This window comes from Drosophila sechellia, chromosome 2L (assembly GCF_004382195.2).
Source record: "Drosophila sechellia strain sech25 chromosome 2L, ASM438219v1, whole genome shotgun sequence".
Taxonomy (NCBI): Eukaryota; Metazoa; Arthropoda; class Insecta; order Diptera; family Drosophilidae; genus Drosophila; species Drosophila sechellia.
Genome location: NC_045949.1, coordinates 15,782,519 through 15,800,989, shown reverse-complemented (window position 1 = coordinate 15,800,989; position 18,471 = coordinate 15,782,519). Strand labels below are relative to the sequence as shown.

Sequence of the window (18,471 nt, the reverse complement as noted above, 5' to 3'; positions counted from 1 at the left end):
AAATACTTGGATATTTACCTTAAATGCTTAAATAATTGGTATTTCTAAGCCTGAATAATAAGCGCTTTGTGCAACTTATGAGCTTTATCTTCTCATATTATTATTTTAAATCATATGTTTATATTTGACTCATTATTATGACTCATGTCATAATAATTCGTTCGTAATGGACATTGACTGTAGCTTAACACCAAATTAATAAAGTAGTTAATAGTTTGTCAGTTTAAACACCATACCCTTTACAGTTTTAGCAAACTGATAGCATTCTTTAAAAACTGCAATCTCTGCTTCGAGTTTCACTTTGGTCACCTTAACCCCCAGCTGGGTCGAAATTCATGTGATAGGCAGGGACTAAATATCGGTAGCCACACCATCATCCGTGGCACTTTTCTATCTGCTGCGACTTGCACTTTTTTTCTTGGATCCGCTGGATGCGTCACATCTGTCTTTGCCGCTGCCCGTGTTCCTTTGGCTACTCGTTTCGGCCAGTTCCTTTTGGCCGGAGTTGTCCCCTCGGACTTTTATTGACACTGATAAGTGTGCCCAGAGCATGGCAAAAAGGTAAGCAAAGCTGGCAATTTAAATTGAAATTGTTTGCCGCATCGCAACAGCAGGCAGTAAAACCAAAAAACGAGCAAAGGATAAAACCAGTGCCTGGCAAAATCGGAGCAAAAAATAAAATGAAAGGAAGCAAAAATAGACGAGCAAAAAATTAAGTGAGACAAAGTGTTTTGCGACAATGCAGCAGGATTGTCTGTGGGCGGAGGGCGTGGCATGGCAGCGGAATGCAAACCTGAGATTCGTTTGCAGCAGCTGGTGATCTGGTCGAGTGCGTGTTAATTCCATTTGGGCAGTATTTTTATTGACTAACCACACAGAGGAGTCCATTCCCCATTGAGCGGGTGTCTTGATTGTTTTGTTTAACATTTCCAACAGACCGAGTGCATAGATATTCTCGTACATGGGCACGGAGGCACTGATATAGAGTTGGTCTCTTCATGGGATTCATTTATTCGGTGCTTGGGCCATCAACTGCACTCCTGGCTAGAAGGGAGGAAAAGCTGGAGTAGATTTTCCGCAGAGTCTGGAATTATTTTCCACTGACTTTAAGTGTGGGCGTTATTGAAGCAACCTTTTGTTCGCTTGTAATATTTGCAACATAATATAAAAAAAATTGATCAAAATTCTTTCTTCGTTTGAACTTAAGCCTATTGTGCGGTTAAAGAGAATATAAGGAGCCACATTCTTGAAGATTCAATGAAAAACTTAAATTTTTCCAGCACAATTCCGATTGAAGTCTTTGGCCAGCCCGGTAAAATCTCTCGAGGGCCTCGCAAACTTTGCCAATAAATACATGCATCCCTGCACTCATCCGGGACTTTTACGTTCGCACTCCCCGCGATACCTTTCTTGGTGAGCAAAAGTTCGAAGCACAAAATAATATCGTACACAACGCATATTTTTCGGTCCTGCTGCAAGGACCTTTCGCTGTCCATGGTGAGTGCTAGGGATACGGAAGTGAAGAAGTTGGAGAGCCGAAAAGAAAATGGCGCGCGCAAAAAGCGGAAGTGCACATTAGTTGTATGCAAAAAGTTTTCTGTAAAAGGGGAAGCACAACTTATGTACAACAGCGCTGGCAAACAAATAGGAATTTGTGGATGGTTTTGCCCTGTCAGCTGAGCAGAAAACTCTCTCTCTTTGCCCAACTAAGGAACTGCCAAAGCAACTGAAAAGGTGCGAACAATTTTTGTGCACACCTGGGCAAAAAATGCTTTCAAAAACTTCCATATTTCTCCCTTGAACAAGTACATGTTATTTTAAAAAAAAATAATATTCCATACTCAAAGTTAGCAGCATTTCAATTTTCACAGTTCTTTTTTCTTATTAAATTTTCTAGCTGCCGAGCAAAGTTTAATGTATGCATGTCAGATATATGAATACGGTAGCCCAGTCACGATTTTTAAGTAGAACATCAGGCAAAGCATCCGGGAGCAGCAGAAGCATCTAAAATGCAGCCATCCTGTCTAGGAATGTTGCCCTGTTCGCTTGTCTGTCCAAAGAATTGCAACGGATTTATTATTTACCAGACGAGGAAGGTGGAGCATTTGATGCTATTTTGGGGGCTGGCCAATCCCCTCTTATGTAGGTCAAATTATTTTGCAAAGCGATTGATATCTATATGAATATTGCCAGGAGGTTGCCATTATTGGCTTGTTCAAGTACCAATTACAAAAGGTTATTTATTCTTTTTGTAGAGAGTGTCGAAGTGTCTACATAAAGCTTGAACCTCTTCAATGCGAAGTTGAATTATATTAAGCCACCAAATGCAAGAGCGAGCAGCCATGATTTTCATGACATAAGTCTAAATATTTAATAGAATATGAAATTTATGGGTACTCGACAGTCTGATAGTTTTTTGTGATTCAAGACCTTCCATTAAAGTCCTCCACTCCCTTCTGCTCAGTGGGAACCTTTAAAATGGAAAATTCCACCGGCTGTTCCAGCGTCGCATCGGAAATTCCTTGCGACAAGTTTATTATCGTCACCATCATTGCCATTCAACAGCATGCCACGCCCACGGAACAGTTGGTGCTGACATTGCAGGTTGATTGGAGTTGGAGTTTTGGGAGGAAAATCAAATGGAATTTATGGTCTGCACATTGCCTCGCCTCGGACTTCTTCTTCTGGAGGCTGTGTGGCAGTTGAAAAGGAACCTAACCTGCTGTCATCTATTATAGAAACCTATAAATCCTGCCAGACGGCGAGAAAGGGGCGGTAATGTCTGTCATTAAATTAACGCTAATTTGTTTAGTGGTGTCTTGGGAGACATTTGGCCAGAAAGAAAGGTCTGCTAAAAAGTGTCCATTCCGAGGTATCAGGGTTATCGCGTTGGGTATATACTTTGCTCCAAATCTATGTTTAAATACCGGCAAAGTTTCGCTTCAATTTCCATTTAGGCGGCACTAATGAATGAATCATTTGAGTGAATTGTAATTGCCAATTGATACACTCACTGCCGAATATCAATCTGGAATGCACATTGTTACCTCGGAAAGCAATAATTACGTTGGCTCTGTAATCTAATATCCGTATGTGAGGAGGGCAAACTGCACTTCGGGGGCGGTAATGGGTGCATTGTGGGCGTGGCACCCGGCCATAATGTGTATAACATAAATTGTCATTGTTAAAGTGCTAATGAATTTTCGGCATGCAAATCTCTGCCGTAATGTGTGCCATTACAATACCCATTGTTGCTGCTCATTCTCTGTCACCGGGTCAACTGAGTGACATTCTTCATTTTGAAATTTATGGTGCGTTATTCTACAATATGTTCCATGGTGATTGGATATAGATTTTCAAATATCCTAAAACAGCTATGACAACATCGGTGCGTTTCAAATTGCTAAAAGCATTATTAAATCTTTTCGAAAAAGTCTCATTTGCTTATTCATTTCTGTTAATTTTATAACAAAACATTTGGTTAAGTCTATAAAAATCGAAATCCGCGTTTAAGCAAATTATTTATGCTTTTTACAACCGCACGCGTAACCGCAAAGTACTTGTAAATACTCATACCTTTGGCATTCTCTCCCTCGTAAATGGCAATTTTATTGCTATATACAATACCAACGAGTTATATTCCTTTACTGCACCGATGCACCGCCTATACCTATGCGCATATGGGTGTACGGATCGGCTAAAGCCCCGTTGGTTCTGAATGAAATTGCAATTTATGCTGCGTACAAAACAATTTTCCAGCGCCTCAGATACACCAGGAAAAACAATGCGGCAGCCTCTGCTTCCGAAAAGGCAGTGAATGAAAATTTATGTTGGATGCGTGACCGTAAATGCTGTGTTCGTGATAAATCAATTTTCATTGCACACATACACACTGCGATTCTGTAATTCTGTGCAATTTCGAGGGGGTGGCGAGTGGGTGCCGCCACAGTCATATGCAATATTAAGTATTTATGCAATCGAGCAGCAAAGTTTTGCATTTGGATTTTTGCTCCATCCACCACCGGTGAAGGAAATATTTGCGGGATTTCGGTAATTGTAATGCATTCAATTGACAATTGGCTTGCCAGATTGACATCTGCCTCCCAAATGCACCCAGCTTCACATATATAATACACAAACAGTGGCAGTAAATGTCTGATTATTTTGTGATTTATGCATTGCAATTTGAACCCTATACGGATATGTGTCCGTACAAATGAGCATGGGCGATTTCAATTTCCACTCAGGTTAATTTCAATTAAAAGTTGCATTTGTGTATTAATTAACACGATACACGGACAAACGCATATGAAGATTTATATCGCTGGAACTAATTATGTCACAAGCAATTCTGAGTTGAAACTTCAAGATGTTAAAGTTACTTGTTCTTCTATAAGCACGTAGGCTTCTTTGATATAATACTGCAGCCAGCAGTTGGGTTATTTCTAATAAATATGTTTATACTATATAACAAAGGGATGCAAAGGTAATAAATTAAGGAAATATTTAAAATGAATTCACCTCAGCCAAGGCATTTAAATTTTGTGCTTCCCATAATTTATTTATTAATATTAAAGAGATACAAAAAGCAAACTAATTATAATTAATTGCCCTTAAGATGAACAATATTTATACTCTCCTCAGTCTTTTTTTTTTGCGCTACTTACCCTAAACGAGCCGTAAGTGAGAGTGCCTTGAAACACAGACCCACATGAGCCCCGACGTGTGACCTCAATCCCCTCCAGAAACTCCTCCCCCATTTGCCACTCTTGACTTTTAATGCCCCAGCTATAAATGTCAAGTCCCGTGGGGGCGATCCACCCACTTCCAAAAGGAAATGACAAAGAGAGGGCTGAAAGGAAAAAAAAAAAAGAAAACCACAGCAATGCACAAAGCGACAAACAAAAAATAACAAACAAAATGAAACACAACAACAGAATGACAAACTCACACATATGTGCCCACGACAAACAGGCAAGTAAACATTAAGAAATTTGTAGGAAGCGAATGCGTTTTATTTAATTTTTATTACCGTCAACATTGCCCTGGGCCAATTTGCGAGATTGTGTGTGAGCAACTGGGGGTGTGGCCAAGTGGAGGAACGGGGGATTGTGCTTGAGTAATAAAGCATTTAAGAATTATGGGCCAGGCGCGCAACAAGCTTCGAAACAATTAGCTTGGCGGCCACACAAAAGTATGCCACAAATAAGAATGAAGGTCCTTTGGATGGCAGAAAGCGAACACCTAATACTCTAAACAAGTTATAGCGAATCAAGTAATACTAATATTTTATATTAAAATAATCTTATCTGCGGAAAGGAGAGGAAAAAAAGATTGATAAATTAATGTTGAAAAATATAAACTAAGTCTTTTATACTCCTCTCTTATTTCATATTTTTTTTTTATCTAAGATAATTAAACATACATAAAATGGTAAAGGACTGGTTTCGGCTTAAAATAACACATATATCTTCACAATTTCATCTCGCAGTGTATCTGCTTATGTGTGTAAAGTTTGCACTCATATCTGAGCAACCCAAGTGAAAGAAATTGAGATGGCCGACGTGATGCCATTAAAGTTGTACAATCGTGACCAGGACCACATTGCTATGTGTACACTCAAACCAAACATCGTTCCGCCATCTTATGATTAATGCTTTAATGAGCCACAAACAACGAGGACGAGGAAAGAATGGTGGGTGCTTGGGGAATTTGGGGGAAGTGAAAAGTTGTTTAGACAACAACGAAGGCAGGCTAGCCGCACAGGATGCAGATGCAGCGCAGATGGTGGGGATTTCTGCCAAAGTTTTCCAGCAATAACAACAAGTGCCAAACGCACGTTTTCCTCTCACACATTTAGTAGTGTTGACCGTCTGTCTAGATATTAGGACAACCAGCTAGGGTTAGCACTTTAAATTCGAATATCAAATATTAAGGTATGGTATTTATTGGTAATAGTTTAATTAAGCTATATAAAAATAGATTACTTTGAGTAATTTTATAAGTTAATTTTGAATATGAATTATAATTACTTGAAGGAGCCCAAATGTATTTAAAAATACAGCCACAGTTGATCATACTGGCACTCCCACGGTTGCATGCCGGCTGACCAGTGTGACCGTTGCAGCACTCGAAATTAAAGGCCAAAACTTTACCCTGTCCTTCGGTCATTTAGGTTGGTCCGCTAGTTATGCAAGTGAAGTTTTCTGCCCACCATAACAGGCTGTAATAACAACAACTATACGGTGGGAACAATGTCCTTTCCCGGACATCGGGGGCGTATACGTGTTGTTTTGGTTTTGGGTAATGTTCAAGCGCTTCGTTTGTCTGCTTGCTTATAATTAAGCCTAATGTGCGCTTCGTCGACATTTTAAGCATCTAACATTGTTGTGGCTGGTTTTTGGTTAGTAATTGGCAAGGGCGGCTTGGCAGTCCCTCTATTTTTCCCAAAATTTAGCTTTGGTCGGGGGCCGAGTGCCTCCCAACAATTATCGCGGGGAAGTTTAAAGCTTTTGTTGAACTAGCAAACTTTTTGCACAGAATAAATTAACAACAGTAGCATGATTAATACGTTTCTGTAACTGTAAAGCGCAAAAGGTTTATTTTCGGTAAGCTCATATAGCACTGAAAATAAGATAAAGAATGCTATTAAATGAAATTCGTATGAACTGTATTTAACGCCAATTTAACTGTATTCTTTCAATACAAATTTATACTTAATATGAATTTTGCAAATTCCATTCATTTTTTAAATTCTGTTCATCAGATTCTTTTTAATATGGCCAACACGATTACGTATTTGTTTTCGTTTTATTTGCATTGACCCTATTTAATATTTACTTTTTAACACGGGAGATTCGCGCCACTTTTAAATTGCTTATTGAATAATGCCTGCAAACGTGACGTGCCCTGCATATTAAAAAACATTTATTTTCCTTCTCATTTCGCCGGGCGCCTAAAAATTAAACGACGGGGCAGCAAAACTGGTGGAAAAAAATGGGTAAAATATTGCCAAAAATGGGTTTAAGGTTAGTCATAAACGGAAATCAAGTGAAAGGTCAAAAAATTCGCGGGGCTAACAATTTGCCAGGCGCTCATAAAAATCCGGAGCGCAGAGAGCTTCTATCCTCGTGCCCTTCATCATGCAGTGTTAATTTATTTGTCGGTTGATTACAGCGAGCTTCCGGCATCCTGACGACGGCAAAAGCAAATTAATTTTTATGTCTCTTTGTGCGTGGAAAGCGGCAAAAACACATTTTGAGTAATGCGATGGCAGACCCAAAAACGGAAGTGTATTAATTTCCGACCCGAGACAGGAGTCAGGATGTATAAACACGTTTGGGATCCATAGGAATGTCAAGGTGGAGCTTGATCTGCTACGAAGCAATGTTTTGTCGTTGACAATATTGGAAAACAGTTGTGATTCTGTAAATTTGGCATGTTTTTTTTAACAAAAAACTTGAGTAAAAGCTTTTGTGTTATGCAATTTAGCATATGTATACACTTTTAGTTCAGCTGCTTTAAACATTAAACTGTTTTAACGCAAAACTTTTCATTTCAAAATGTTGTGACATTTAAAATATCTTTTTTAATGAAATTTCATTAAATTTTATTGCCAAGGATTAATGATTCAACCAAACAATTGAACATAGAAGCCAGTGTTGACCGGCAGCATAAGGCTCGGATTTATCACAATAAATTAGCGCTATAGCATGTGGATATGCACACGTTAAATTTGAATAATATTGAGTGAACACACATATATTCTCGGCTTTGGCCGGTGCGGGGTTTAAAATTTAAACATAACTGAGCATTAAATTCTTGCAGCTGACACATTTGCCAGTTCGCCTAATGCCAAGACAAACAATGGAAAGGCGAAAGCATTTATCGTCGTTCTCTTTTAGCTGCTTAGCCAATTATCAGTTTCGCATTTCATTGTCTAATCACGACGGTGGCCTTCTCGTATGTCAGAGGTTCAGGGAGTCGGACAGGAAAGGAAAGGAACGGAAAGGAATGGAATGGAAACCAAGTCGGGCGGAATAAGCCCGGCTGAGTCGCCGGCCTTGCGGCGAAAGTCGGTCAGTTGTCAGATGGCTTTTGTGGTCGGCGGGGTGTGGAGTGTTGCCTTTTGCCCGGGCAATGCATTTGCAATTAATTGCCATAATTAATTAGGTTTAAGCGAAACACTGGCTGGTCAAACTCTGGCCGAAGAAGATGCACACAACCTGGTGTCGTGTCCTTATCGGCTTGCGTGATTCGGTTAAGAAGATTGTGGCCGGAATGCAGGCTGGTCGACTGACTGCCTGCCTGGCTGGCCGAAGAATGGCGGGGCGGGGCTCATCAATTCCAGTGATATGTCTGCCGTCCAACGACATTGTAATTAATCCTTAAAGCCCTCGACTTGACTTTAAATTCAATTAAGCTTTAATCAATTGCCAGGCACTGGCACTGGCCTCAGCTATGGCTATGGCAACATATCCGGTTGCACCCGTCCTCGTTCTCCATTCTCCACTCCACCGACATCATAACGACAGCCACAAATAACCTCAGGATAACTTCATTTGCATGAGCCGAGGAAACTATGGGTTGGGCTTTTTGGAGTACTTCACTTGATGCCCAGGACGAAAGCGGACGGATCGAGGGCGTGATCGAGTGGGCGGGCGAGGCTGGCTTTTGTGCGTGGCCGCAGAAATGTAAAAATTGCAACGACGAACATTTGGTGAAGCCCACATATAATATACATTTTCGCCCATATACAATGTAAGGCATACCCTTGTATGCATATGCGCATTTTTATTATGTCGCCCGCCAGTTTTCGCATTAAAGAATTATTTTTATTTTTATTCATCTTGTATCTACCAGCTGCTGTGCTGGATCTGTTGGTTGCTGGTTGTAATACATGCATGGGAAGCTTCTTACATTAACAGATATGTAGTTAACAAAAAGAGTGTAAATATTTTACACATGCAATGAAAGTGTGGAAATACCATGGGAAAAACTGTATCAAAATGGTACAGAAAAAAGTAATTAACTTTTGAGAAAGCCGCTTCAGTTTTGGTTTTCAATCATAAGATATTAAAGAGATGTAGACAATTGGAAATATGTGTTTTTATAAATTTTATAAAGTCACCCTTTTTTTTGGTTTTAAGCTTTAGCGTATTCGACATCATACAGCAGCAAATTGAAAATGATTTAAGATTGCATTTATTTGTTAATTTTGTAATGCGGCTTAATGCTGCATTTAATTTATTACCCCAAATTACCACACATATCTTTAATCTCGCCCTTTACACTGCACTTATATTCATAATATACGATCCAACTCAATCGCCCATACCATACCGCATGTTCCATTTCGCGATGATTTTCTTCATTTATGTGTTGTCATAGCAATGCAATAAACCGCTTGCCATATGAATAAATAAAGGCAAATTAAATAAAAATTGTAAAGTTTCGCAATAACGCAAGTGCATAATTGTCGTAAAATATCTCTTCAATGGAAAGTTATTATTTTTTGCAGCGTTGCTTTACTTTGCCGCATTCCCGCGTAGCTCATAATTTATCCAATAGTCTGCTCGGGACACTTAAAAAGGCCAATATTTGGGGTTATCGAGGGTCAACTTAATTTGCATAGAAAAGTCTTTAACTTGCCTAACCTGTGGGTCGGGGAGGGGTTGCAGATTTGCATTTGTTCACCGTTAACATTGGTAAACCCTTGGTGACCACCCAAGAAAATGTCAAATAAAGAAATCGCTTAAAGCCAGAGGGACGGGGGCTTAAAGCCCATTTGCCAGTCAGTCGGACAGGATGACACATCATTATCGGTATAAACAACAAAAAGCACTTTATTGGCATCATCAACGGCAGGCAGTCGGAGATGATTGCAGATTGGTAGTCTCGGATGGAGCTGCATTTGGCAACCCTATCGGCCCCCCATTATCCGGGCCACGAATACCGTTCCATACCGACAACAAGTACGAGGACGACGATGAAAACCCTTTTGGCCTGGCCAGCACCACCTGCACAATGGCCTATCTCTACCTTAACGTTCTGCTGATAGATTGCTGTGGACGGCTGGGACGCCATGCAACATTACACTGATAATATTTGCCACGCCCCCCACATTTACGCCCTGCCGCAGCACGAAAATGAGGGTTTGATCTGGTTTGGGCTTAAAGATTGCGGTGGCTCGCTGGCCATTAGGTGGTGCGGTGAAGGACTTAAAGGATGATTAAGTATGTTGAGGAAATGAAGTTGTTTGTCTTGTTGCAGGAAACCAGAGCGGCTCATTTGCAGGGGTTAATTCGTTGAAATTGAAAGTGATACAATTACTTTTTCCATGTCAATTACAATTCTGTAGTCGAACAATTTTAATAATTTTAAATAACGTAGAAGCGATATCGCTATGCTGAGCGATCGCTTTATTTCAAAATCGTGAGCGTGACAGCTTAATGTTCTTTGTGGGCGTTAAAATGTTTTTAAATTACTTTTAATATGAAAATACTACTCTACTCTACTATTAATCAGACAAAATACAAAACGTAAAAAGGAAACTTCAAGTATCCTTGGCAAAACAATACACATTTTTAATTTATCAAAAAAAAAACTGCAAGTTACTTAATACTATGGCAGACATTTATCAAACGAAAAGATTTGGGTTTTCGGTTTGGAATTCTTGAGCCATGGCTAGCAAGTTTTTTTAACCACAAAATGAAGGACTACAATCAAGGTCGACAAGTAATGGACATCCTTTTAAAGTACGGCAAAAAGTTATCCTCCTTGTCGAAGAACAAGCTTGTCCATCAATACTAGATGGCCTTGTTCAGTTTTTTTGTGTCTTTTGTGACTTTTACCAATAATTTTTACAATTTTCTTAGACAGAATTTTTTTTACATTTTACGATGATTTGCACCATGGCTGCCTGACTTTCACTTGAGCCTGCCTCTTTGTCTGGCTTTTACTTGGTGCTTTCCTTGCTCGATGTGATAATCCTGCCTTGTGCTATGTGAATAATGATGTTCCAGAGTTAAGATTTTTTTTTTACTTTGCTCTAGCAGTGGTCCTGCGTTTTTTCAAAGTCGTAGACGCCGGCGACACCGCGTGCTGATGACAGTTAAATAATAATTTTAAAAGCGTTGAAAGTCATACAAAAAATTGTTTTTGTAAATTATTTGTAAAACAATTCATATAAGAAATAGGATGAACGTGGAAAAAGCACATTCGCTATAGTCGTTTTCATGCACAAATATATTTAAGCTATCGATTTTAAAGACAATGTAGTTGGCAAATTACATTTCGCAATTCAAACATATTTTCAATTAAACAAAAATAAAACATTTTACAATCTATTTGTTCCTTTTTGCAATCGCTTACAATCGATGTAATGGTCTTTTTTAATTCTACACATTTTTAACTATGAACCCTCCTCATACATGAAAGAACAATACTGAAAACACATTCTATATAATTAAATGCAATAACTTTTTGGGCTGCCTTGCATGGGAAATGCAAATAAATGCACTTTTCAATGAAATTAACCATTTTATGTGAGCCGGAAGGGAAAAAGCAGCAATTGGGTGACAAATGTTTTCGCTGAAATAACAGAAAGAGCGAACTTTGAACGCAAACCTTGCCTTAATGGCCAGCAGACACTGAAACAATCGCCTGGAATGCAGTATGTAAAAAAATAATTGAATATGAGGGGTGGCATAGTTGCTTTAATGCATTTAAGGAACGCATACAAATTATTAATTATTTAATTTGATTATTTGATTTAATGGGTATTAATCAATTAAGTTGGTACCAAACTTTATTTTATCAGAATTAAATTTTTCCTTCATCATTAAAAACACATTATACCCCTTCGTAAGTGTGATTTCGATGTACGAACGAACCGTTTGTCCTGCACAAAAGACAAAGCCGCAACAGTTTACAATAATTTGCATACAATTAAAATGCGAAAAATAAAATGAAACGAAACCGCCGACATGCATCGAACTATTCTCAGACAATTATCTCGAAATGACTCTCGCTCATTCAGGTTGGTCGTTAAAGGGTTTGCGTTCTTTTCACAAATATTTAAGGCACTTATTCTCAACAATTTTCATAATAGTCAAACGAAATAATTTAATAAAAGTAGTTCAACTTTAGTCGTAGGTGGAAAAACAACCAAGACTGAAACTATGGACCGTTTTGAACTGTAGCATTTTCATTTATTTATGCAGCAACCCACAATCAACTGACCAAACCCAAACTATTCGGCCAAATTTTAAAACAAACAAGCCATGTTGAAAATATTTACATATGAACTTTCATTTGACTTACAATTTTGGTTGCTGTTGTTTTTCCAGTTGCTCATGAATAATATGTTTGCCAGTTACGAGATGGTTACACAGCTGAAAAGCCCTGGTCTCCAGGCGTTGCTAAACTTTGGTCAGTATTTAAATGCGAGGAACTGGCAGAAAGATTGGGTACCATAATTAGTGTCAATCTCAAGGCCCAGCATTGCCACTACCCCACCCTGGCGTATCCTTTAACCATGGCATATGTTTGCCATGTCTCTGAAGACTCTGCCCACTTAAGTATGCAACACAAAATTCTCGCACGCTGGATGCGTACAAAAAGGACCTAAACCAGGGCTGCCGTTTGCGCTAGTGTTGGCTTTGTGTTGGGCGTCTGTGCTATTTACTTGGCCAAAACGTGCGTGAAGTTTTAATTATAAAGTTTTTTTCTGGCACTGCTCTTCTAGGGTTTTATCCCATAACTTGAATTTAACGACACTTTAAAGAGGCAATTCATTAGATTTATTGAAACAGGTGCGGACATCTGGTCTAGTAGCTCAAATTAAGATTAATTGCATGATTTATGCGCATATTTTTCAACTGCCTCTATGGTCAATAGCCGAAAATTTAAATTCACCGAATGCAAACACTTGAAATTGGTTTTGTTTACATATTGCATGGCAAAAACCTTTTTGTATAATTGCAAATTTCTGGGCAGTGGAGAAAATCAATTCCATTTGCTGATGGGCAAAAAATATTAATTTGATTTCTATGTGTGTGTTTATATCGATGGAGAAGAGTGCAAATCAGATCAAAAATGGAATATCAAGGGTCATTTGCTGTGTGGTAACTAAATGGCCAATGAGTAATAGCAGTTGGTGGAGCATGAGAAGCATTTGATACCCTAGCTGGAATATTCTTATTTTAATCAAAAGATTACAAAAAAAACTCAACGGCCATAGGAATATTTAATGCTAATATTATTATATATAATATACTTTTTTCAGAAGGTATTTAAATTGTACGTCATTAGTTTACAAAAATTTTATGGATTTTTATGTCGCGAAACTTAAATGGCTTGAATTATGTTAAGTAAACTACTTAGTGGGCTGCCCATTTTATGGTAACTGTTGCATGAGTTGTTTCATAAGTTTTGGCGCTTTAACTGGCTTGTTTATTTGGCTTAATTTAAGGCTGAACATTTTATCTAATTATAATCTTATAATTATGCACGATTCCGAAGATTCCAACACTCGCTCAATAGCAAAATCCCCAGATATAATCGCGCTCTCTATTCTGTCAAAACCTATGGAATTCACAATGCAAAGTCAGCTCCCACAATTGCTTATTTCTCCGCGAACGTATAATTGGCCATAGGTAAACTCCACTCGGGCGGATAAATACTGGCAGGGCTTTATAAGTCCACAATCGTCTTCACATTGTCGAGGCTTTTGTGCATTGACTGATGGATTCGGTGAGTGATTGAGCAGTTGTTTGGTTGTTCACTTCAGCAAAACATTCAATGCATAACTACAATGGGCATAAGTTATGCTTCCCTGCAGAAATGCCATTGCAATGGGGTGAGCGAAAGGGAAAATGCAAGCAAGGAGTTCACTTGACTCGCTCTAATTCCCACACAACGATAATCATGTTGTTGATGCCGATGCACGGACTGCTGCAGATATAGATATGGTATCCTGATTCACTGATTCACTGACAAAGTCAGACAGCATCCATTTCCACTGCGCCTGACTGCAAGTGCTTCGTCAATAAAAGTCCCCATCGCTGGATTATTCAGACAGGCGAGTGACCACAACAGACTTCCTTTGAAGGTATTTGGCCAATTTATTAATCAGAGATTTATTTTTATTACCTCAAAAGTTCCTGTGTTGTCTATAATAATAATTATATATTAAAGATTCCAAATTGTATATTAAGATTAATTTCTATTTATAATGTTACTCATTATAATTTTATAATTAAACAAATAATTAATATTTTGTGAATTTAAAATAAATAAATATAAATAAATTAGCTATGTATAATCTAAGTGAGCACCTGTAGCTTTCCTAATTAAATATGTCTGTATATTTTAAAATTTATTGTGCAATTATGCATTATTAGTTATTATTAAAATTTCTAATGGAGTTTTCTTCCGCTTTTAAGCTGTGAGTTACAAACAAATAAATCAAAAACATAAGAACGGAACAAAAAACTTATCGCTCCAAAACTTCCGCTGCACGGACGCTCATAAAATGGCGGACATTGAACTTCTGAGCGGGCTGGAAAAGGCATTGCTGAAAACTGTAAAAATGCCAGTGAAGAAGCCGGAAAAAACAGTAGAAAAAAGTCACATCAACACGAAACATTAAGCTTCACAGTCACAACATATTCGGCTCTTCGATGCATTTTCCTTAAAGTCGCCACGGAGTTCAAATCGAATGGGAGCGCACGCGCCTGCAAGTATGCAATGCTGTAATACGAGACCAACACGCGATGGAGATGATGTTTGGCCACGGAAGGGGGTACGGGAATTTTCCCGGGGTATTCGGGGTTCCGGAATCGGAACAGAAAATAAGCTCAACCAGACGAAAGAGCCACCACCAAACGAACGGGCTATTTACGAAGGGCGGAAGTGCTTTAATTTAATGTTGGTAAAAGATAAGAAGTTAATCCGATCAAATTTTCCTTGCCTTTTCTTTATTTAATTCGATTAAGTAATAGACGTGATAGTGATGTTGGAAAATCGATGTACATTCGGTTTATAAGTAAATAAACTTGTAAAATGTAGAGAATTGAGTAATCCTTCAGTTCTTTTTACTTACTCTCTTAAATTTATAAAAATTAAGAACTTCAAGATTGTTTAATTAATAATCCCTTTACAATCAGCTTTATAGCTTATTTTGGATGAAAACGTGAGAAGTGTTGGGGTAATCGACTCAATTAGCTATTGTATAAGCACACTTTGCACACTCCCGCGCCAGCCAAACAAACACAAAACTCAATTAGATGCCATAACTAAATAATCACAAACACATTTACGCCAGCAAGAGCTCTTTTCAGTTGAAGCCCCCGGTTGGCAACCAAGAAACGTGGCAAAAAAAAAAAAAAAGAAAACAGAGAACCAGGTCAACAACAGAAACAACATGAGCAACAATTTTGAAACAATGAAATGACGACAACGACAGAAGCGGCAAGGCATGCCTGGAAAATTGCTTGAAATGCTCAGAAGCCAGAGTGGAAATAGGATTGGGGATAGGTTGGGGAGTCGGAAAAGTGGGTGGTCTTGGTGGGCATTCCAACATGTGACGCACGTGACAAAACTTGTCAAGTGACTTTACTTCACTTTGACTGCGAATCCCGGCTCTGTTGTCCGTAAACAAGAAGACGGAATCCCGGGCTGCGAAGAAAAATAGGTTTGTGTGCATTGCCCAACACAAAATGCTTAAGAAAACTCTGCTCTCGGTAAAACAATGAAAGGTGGGGCAAAGAGGAAAAATCAGTCGCGGCTTGGCTTTTCCGACTTGTTGCGCCTTTGGCTAAATTATGACATCGAGAGTTTTAGGGGAATGGGATGTCCTTCGAGACGCAGTGAAGTATTTTTGGAGGAGCAATGGAGTGGAATTTTATGGGACACACAAACAAACGGGAACGGTTTTATGAATTAAAATTCTTAAAACGAATTAGATAACAGGCTTCGTAATATGTATAATAAAATTTTTAAATTTCGAGAAAAGCTCTTTAAAAGCAGGCCATGAATTACAACATAGAAGGCCATGAAATCAAAGTTAAATCTGTAGCACTTAGTGAACCAGGCGAGTGGGTTTAGCTCATTCTAGTTTCGGTTCTCCAACAGAAAACATCTATTTGGACGACTACCAAATTTCTGGGACTGAAAATCCTACTTCCGTAATCAGGCTAATGTGAGTGTGAAAAATCAAAAATTTTCTTTCTTGAAAATATCTTCGATTCGTTCCGTTTTCAGAACATAATGTGCAATCCAGGAATGTGCTCGATGCCCGGCACTTGCTGTGGACCGACTGGCGGACTGGGACCCTGCCTGCTCTGCGGACCCTACAATGGCCAGTGGTTCCGTTCGGTCAACCACTGCTGCGGTCCTTGTGGCCCATATGGTTGCTGCTCGTGCTACGGACCGTATGGAGGACATTGTTAGCCTGCTTAGAAGGAATGTAGGTTTTCTTTATCCGCGATCTGGAACAGGAGCTTTTAAGATTGCAGCCGTGAGGCCTCGTCGAAGATGAGGAGCCATGCTGAAAAGTTGTTAGGCGAAATGGATCCAAAAATTTGTGTTCGATGAAAGATTATGCCATCGGAAATAGATGTTAATAAATTCAACGTATAATTCTAAGATCGCCCACTATCATTTCACTTCATATATTGCTATCAACAGGCTTAATAAATCCAATTAAATATTTAGCATGCATTCTGTGGAAACAATCACAAAATTCCATGTCGTAATTTGCCGTTTTTGGTTTTCTTTACAGTCCGCCGGGTGCATTTAGGGCTAAGCCCCATTTGATTGTAAATATTTGGCTCGTTTACGGCTAACGACACGTCGGGGACCAGCCAAAAAGACGTGTAATGCTAATGGGCCTGTTGAGTGCAAATTTGTTTACGAGTAAAACGCCACTAAAACAGAGGGGCGGCTGATTGCTTTCAATTTTATTTAATCGAGGCACCGCATCAGATCGACCAGAGAAATTGATATCGTTAAACATAGTGAATACAAACGGTAAGTTTAAAGAGTGTATCATCGTGATATGGCTACTTGGTGCGTTTGGGTGTTTTGCTAAGACTGGGGAAATACTCGTCACTGTTGAGATCAGGAGCTTGAGGTTTTCCCGACATTTTGGATGGAACCTTGCGCAGACGGCTCTCAGCCTGATCGCGGTGATTGAAGTCACCTTGGCTCTGGCGGAGAGCAGGTGGTATGTAGATTTGACTCTTAACCTCGGACGGTTCTTTCTTATTTGGCTGCTCCAAGGACATCGGCTCCTTCAGCTTCTGTTGCCAAAGTGGGTGCTTCATTTTCACCCAGGGACAAGTGGTATTGCCGATGTCATCATCAAGTTGCTGACCCACGTCCACGCCATCGCCACCTGTATCGTTCTGCACCGAATCTTGAGCTTTGACCTCGCCGACGGCCAATTGAGCCAGAATTGCTGAGCCAGAACTGTGGCGCAAGCTCATGTGCTGCATACGATTATCCTCTGTAAATTGAGACCATTCATCCTCCTCTTCAACAGATTCATTTGGGTAAAGAAGTGAAAATTCCAACGATTTCATAGCCGATCCTGTAGTTTCAGTTGGCCCCTCTGTACGATTCTCGTTTTCCAGACTCTTTACGTAATCGTCATCCGTGGCCAACTTTGCAGATTCCTCCAGCGTTTTGTACAGCTCATCGGTGGCCAAGTAATTGGGTTTTTTTTTTTAGTTTTTTTATTGTCTTTCTTGGCAAAGAAATCATCAAGACTGGCCATTCTGCTCAGCTTATTTTCCGAATTTGTTGTTGACGGTACCAAAATTTCTTGAAAGTGACTTGAAGCTTCAATCGTTTTGAGTGCTGTTTGTGATGTTTAAATCAATGTCTACTTATTACATAGACAAATAAATATTAAATAGTTAACACAATGATGTAGTTACAGATTCTCTGCAAGGAAAAACAAACATGTAGAACTAAAGTGAAATTATAAGTGGGTAATATATAGGTAACCATTTTAACGGCGCCTTCTTAAGCTCCTAGTCTAAGATAACAGACGCCCACATATTTAAAAATATCCTTATAGATTTTTTCGCCATCTATGCCATCTTTTTTACTCCATAGCCATGGCTATATTATCCGTGCGCTCAAAAGGCGTAATAACATAATTTGAGACATGGACTATGCACTGGTTACTGTGGGCAATGGTATCTGCTATCTGGTGGCATATGCCACTAATTAGAATTATGTGCGCGTAATGCCCCGGCCACGCCCCTTTTGTGCAGCCATTGCATACGCCCACTTGTCCCTGTGGGCGTGGGTGTGCTTGTGTGTGGGTCGAGAGAGCCTTTTTACGCCAGTGTGCCGTGTCACGAGTAGTCACATATGTTCATTATGTTTGCCAGCCGACAAGTGGGAAGTAGATGGCGCCCGAGCAGGAGGTCCTCCTCGAATCCTCGACGTCTGCTT

General features: G+C 39.4%; 1 protein-coding gene and 1 long non-coding RNA gene across 2 annotated transcripts; one reads left to right on the top strand and one right to left on the bottom strand.

Moving 5' to 3' along the window:
• The first annotated feature begins 16,096 nt into the window (after positions 1–16,096).
• On the top strand, positions 16,097–16,652 carry LOC116801592. Its single transcript, XR_004362113.1, has 2 exons — positions 16,097–16,204; positions 16,267–16,652. It is a non-coding gene; the product is annotated as an uncharacterized LOC116801592 (long non-coding RNA).
• Positions 16,653–16,949: 297 nt separating this feature from the next.
• LOC6613666 (protein CDV3 homolog) lies at positions 16,950–17,841 on the bottom strand. The gene is given in 2 exon segments (XM_002038100.2): positions 16,950–17,734; positions 17,737–17,841. Coding segments are annotated over 2 exon segments (714 nt in total). The 5' UTR covers positions 17,783–17,841; the 3' UTR covers positions 16,950–17,066.
• Between the last annotated feature and the right edge of the window lie 630 nt (positions 17,842–18,471).